Raw genomic sequence first — 5,451 nt, forward strand, 5'->3', positions numbered from 1 at the left:
GTATTCTCTATTAATTGTCTAAAATAGTGCTGACGTCCTTCCAAACAGCTTCTGTTTATTTAAGTCAGGTTTCTAAAAAAAACAAAACTGTTTATTTAACATTAATATTAGATTTTGTACCTGCAACAGATGGATTGAATAGTTTACTCAATAGTCTTGAGTGCGAGTCTAGTTTTAAGACGCTTTTTTGAGCAGCCTTTTGGATACACAGCTCCAACCGTCTTCTTTTGTTCAGTTCAGTAGTAGACAAAAGCAGTTGCTTGGTTTCAACAGGAAAAACACCGTCTATGGTAAACTGCAAGCTCTGTTTTATCCCCTCAATTTCTTCACATAATAAATGGGCGAAGGGATAGGGAGATCCTTCTAAATTGTCTATTAATTTTATAAATTTTATACAATATTTTACGAATTTAGCATCTATTAGCAAAATGTCCAAAATACGTGTCTCAAAATATGTAAATAAAAAATAAAAGGTAACGAATAACATTACATTTTTTTCAGTGCAGATGAAACTAATCACCGAATACCATATGGGTTTGATTGTTCACTAAGAAGTGATGCACAAACATGGCTTTTTTCCTATCATATAGTGGTTTAGATTTATGTTGGGGCGGGTCTCTCAGAAATAGCGCTCCGAAGAGGCTGGCCAGAGTTTTGGAGTCGGTGCCGTTTTCGCCGCTGTGATTCAACACCTCTTGCAAAAAGCTGCACAGGTACAGGTAGACGGCTTTCTTCGGCGCGGGCAGCTGCGCAATGATCTGCTTGCACAGCAGATAGTTGGACGAGGCGTTGAGGCACGCATAGTGGTGATTGTACGGAATGATCGGCTCCGAAGTGCTCTCTAGTAGCATCATCAGCGCTTCGGTTACGGAATGTATGGAGCCGGGCAGCTCGTCGAGCGATCCGCTGTCGAGCCAGTCGCGAACGCCCAGCAGCTCGCAATGCCGGCCCGGCAGCTTGAACAGGTTCGGCTCGTTCAGACCATTCACATAAATGTGATTGACTAGGAAGTACACCTCCTTCGGTATGAGGTACGGATTTTGTTGGTTCGGCACTTCTGATTCGATCAACCTTTTGTAATGGACTTCTCGTACGGGCGCCTTCAAGTGGATCAAGGTTTCTATAGACGTGCCGAAGCAGCTCTTTTTGTACGTGCCATTCACCGTGATGAATATGTCCTTGCCGCCGTCCAGATGCAGCACGAGGATGTCGTACAGTTTGTCCTCGCCCGAGTTGAACTTGAACGCAGACTTTTTGTAGATGAAGACTTCGAGTCTCACGTCGCACTTCTCGCCGGGGTTCAAGCATTTGGTGTACGGCTCTATATTCAACCAGTCCTTGCAGTACGTAGACTCTTCAAGCTTTTTGATGAATTCAAACTGGACCGGCACCTGGCCAGTGTTGGCGATGCATACCTCCTGCGCTTGCGGCTCTAGATACTTGACGTTGTCGAAGATTATCTCGGTCGGCTCGACGGTGACGTGCGGCAGGAATTCATTCTCCAGTTTATCTAACTTCTTGATTACGTCTTCGTGAACTTTGCGGTATTTCTTCAAATCGATGACTTTCACCTGTGAGATGAAGAGCGCGCTCACCGGTTTGTGGTCGCTGATGTTCAATTGGGGATGGCTTTGGTAAGACAGCTGCTTGATATCTTCTCCTTTCCAAAATATTCGATCGCACCAAGCGGGCGCTCTGACTTTTTCGCTGGAATCCCAATTGTCCGTACCTGGATCGTATTTATACGTCGGTTGGAAGGTTATAGCGCCTTCGGTGAACCCGTTCAACACGTTGCTGGCCTCACACTGAATCCTCAGCTGATCGGCACCCAAAACTGCCTCTATATTATTCTTCAGTAGCAGTTCTTTAACGGTGACGTGATTCATATTGGTGATTCTGTAATTCAAATCGCCGAGCCAGAATATTTGATTGTGGTCCTTTATCGTTTTGTTGGGATATATTCTTGAGAAGTGGGTCCTGTTGCATATGTCGTGATAGTCTTGATTGCGCCTATCGTACTCTTCGACGTGTGCCGCCAGATGCGAGTTAACAAAGCAGAACGAAGTGTTGTGGAGTTCAAATCTAATGGAAACTCCACCTTTGTTGCCCATCTTGCCCATGATTCCCGTTCCGACGGTGTCGTACGCAACGTTCTTAATATGCTCCATGTGTTGCCTTTGAGCGTATATTATCAGCATCATGCCGACGAGTCGGACCAGTTCGACTTTGTGATATTTGGTTCTGGTGTCTAATCCAGCGTTGACGGCGTCCAGCCATTCGTTCTCCCTGATGGTGAAGTCGAACAGAAGCGCCTCCTTTGACAGATCCAACTCTTGAAAGCCGACAGCGTAGATGTCCGGCGGGGATGAATCCACGGTGAGCCAAGTCTTCAGAGAAGCTGTCGGCGGTTGCCCGTTGATATTCCAAGTGCCGACGAATATCTTGAACGACTGTGTGTACGTGTAGTCGTACTCTTTCATCTTCATTTGGTATTTGATCATGCTGTCTCTGACAGCTGAAGGTGTGATGCCTCGGGCGATTTGCTGACGAGAGACTACTATGTCGGGGCTTCCCATCTCGGTTGACGATACGTTGCTCTTCTTGGAGCCGGTGTATTTGTGCAGCCAGGTGAACTGGCGCGCCTCTGGGAATTTTTCCGCTATTTCGATGGCTCTGAAGAGCTCGTCGATGAACTCGGCTGTGGGTTTGCCATGTTTCAGTTCGAATTGGATTTTAAGTTTCTTGGAGGAGACGGTGACGTAGAGGAGGAATTCGGTGTCGGAGCTGGCGTCGTCTATTTCGCATTTGAAGCTCGAGTCGACGGGGACCACCCTCTCGATGGAGGTCTGAGAATGATGCCGTCAAGGACGACATGCAGAGGGCGTAGTCATCGTCGGAGGTGACCAGCGCTAAGACGTGTTCTCGAGGAAGCCATTCAGCTCCAACGAGGGCTGCGTCACCCAATATGGCAGCCACTCGTTTTCCGATGGCGAATTTTGCCGCAACTGCAGCAGCCACACTCTCACTCACGTTCATCGTGAACCGGCGAGCATCTGACAGTTAACAACTGACGTTTCTCGCTCAGTGCTGCCAGCACTAATATTTACACACAAATTTGTAAACGGACAATTTCGCACATGGCAATCTCGTACACGACAAACCCTGCCACGAAGATTGCGAATACGCAATATGTTTTTTTTTTTTTTTTTAAGTTATTTGCAATCGACCCATCGGTCATAAGCAGATTTTATAACAATTTAATTTATCAGAAGATTTGGCAATTCATTAATTGCCAACTTTTTATCCATTACTCGAGCACTCTGCGGCGCTTTAGTCTAGTGTCTTTTGCACTAGACTTTATAAGAGCTTTTGCCAGCTCGTTTGAGTGGGTTTCGAGTCTACGCTTGTAGTTTTTTGTATAACTTTCTATTTCCGTTTTAATTGTTGGTATAGATAAGTGGCGGCTCGTCCTAATGGGCTGCCGGGCTGCAGCCCCTCCTATAAAATTCTAAGATATATGTTTAATAATACATTTAATATTTTATTTATTAATGATATTTTTTTTATTAGTTGGATGGACGAACTATTGGGGCCTTCGACAGAGTAAATATTACTTACAATATCACCCATATCCAAAAGGGTGATATTGTAAGTAATGTTGACCATTTCGAAGACCCCACTAACTTGTATGGTGACAGATGAATTAAAATATTGCTGTACTGGTTGTAAAGTGTTACAGCGCCGCGCTGAACGCTGCGCAGCCCGGAGTTTCGGAACGAGAAAGAGAAAGAGCTATTTGCAACTGCAGATAGCTCTTTCTCTTTCACTCACTCTGCCGTTTTGTACTGGACAGTCGGCAGCCTTCGCCTGTTAAACGACATTCATCTGTCAGTTTGTTTAAGATTTCGCGCGCTTGATCTTACATTTGATTAGTTGAATCACACGATCACAGCTTTATTCGTTTTCGTTACTCTTAATTGGTTGTGTACGAGCCCTCATCAAATCTTCGGTGAGTCGTTTTCATTTTGATAACAGCAAACTTTTTTCAAATCTGTTAAGCTTTTTCTCGTAATTTTTATTTAAATATATTAAGATTTTTTTTCTTTTAAAAATGGAAGAACAAAAGAATTCAGTAAAATATTTACAAAATTTGCACTTTTCGCAACTAGAACTTACCGAAAAAGTCGCTATAAAAGCATTAGGCTGCCTCACGCCCAATTTAATTATTTCACAGCCTGCAACTAGTAGATCTTTTAGTTACTCGCGAAAATTTAATCCAGACATTTATAAAAAATACAATTGGTTAGCGAGATATACAGAAAAAAACGCGTTATTTTGTTATCCGTGTCTTTTGTTTGGAGGCGAGTCGCCATGCGAAGCATCTTGGACGAAAACAGGAGTTATTGTGTGGCGGCTCGCTTATACGACATGGTCGAGTTTGGTTGCCTTCCTCCGAGTGGGGACCAAGCCGGCTGGGTTCGGAGAGCCACTACTCACTCTGTCTTCAGCTGTCATATAATAAACACGTGCATCAACATGCCAGTCGTCTCATTCGTTCATCCTCCATACTGGTGACCCCCGACATCGAGCCACGCAGCCTCGATCAATTTCAACATGCCGCTCATCCCTGCCTCGCCGAGCCAGGCTACCCGCTACCAGCTACCCGCCGCGCCCCCATCGCCATCAACACAGCACGCCGCGGCCCGCGGGTGACAATAAACGAGCAGACACGGCTACCTACCTACCTACCTACCTGGAGTCCAGCCACAACGTCGATGACAGGTGCTTAAAAAATGGGGGAGCGAATGAGACGACGATCTTGACAGCTGGATGTGGAGTCATGTGCGATCCACTACACATAGAACGGTCATCCAGCACCACAAGATTCATCACACACCACCTCAGCACCATCATCATCATCATCATCAAGGCCCCGTCCGTCCCCACGAGAATCTTACTGGAGTACCAGCGTATTTTTCGAAATCTTCATCGCGTTTGGACGCACCCCTTTAATGGGTGGTGAATTTTGCTAGTTTTTTTTCAATAATAATTAAATCCACATGTAAGTGGTCGTACGCCAAAAATTGTACTTATTTTGTCCTGTTATGACATGATAGAATAATTATGGTGACATTTAATAGACATCTTTTCAGTGCAGCCCCGCCACTAAAAATTATCACGAGCCGCCACTGATCGTTTACCATGGATACATTCTTTTCGATCTTTCGGCTTTCGACTTTCGATGCAGTGACCCAAACCTATTAGTGACATTTTTTTTTGAGGAATTTGATGGATGAACCGTTTCAACAATGAAATCAAATAAATTGTCAAACTTTGGTAGGAAATGATCGAGTTGGAGTCACAAATATTCAAGTCTGACTAGCAGCATTCATATGTATTCAGGATCGAACCCGGTAGCCTCTCGGTGCTAAACATAAAAGCAACCACCGC

General features: G+C 44.8%; 1 protein-coding gene across 1 annotated transcript; it reads right to left on the bottom strand.

The window, feature by feature from the left end:
* Nucleotides 1-512: 512 nt before the first annotated feature.
* Nucleotides 513-3,036, bottom strand: LOC143919242 (type II inositol 1,4,5-trisphosphate 5-phosphatase-like). The gene is made up of 2 exons (XM_077441455.1): nucleotides 2,905-3,036; nucleotides 513-2,846 (listed from the first exon to the last, which is right to left on the bottom strand). Exons 1-2 carry the CDS (start codon nucleotides 3,034-3,036, stop codon nucleotides 513-515), a joined length of 2,466 nt encoding a protein of 821 aa, XP_077297581.1.
* Between the last annotated feature and the right edge of the window lie 2,415 nt (nucleotides 3,037-5,451).

Source organism: Arctopsyche grandis, chromosome 11, assembly GCF_051622035.1.
Source record: "Arctopsyche grandis isolate Sample6627 chromosome 11, ASM5162203v2, whole genome shotgun sequence".
In the NCBI taxonomy this organism is placed as follows: Eukaryota; Metazoa; Arthropoda; class Insecta; order Trichoptera; family Hydropsychidae; genus Arctopsyche; species Arctopsyche grandis.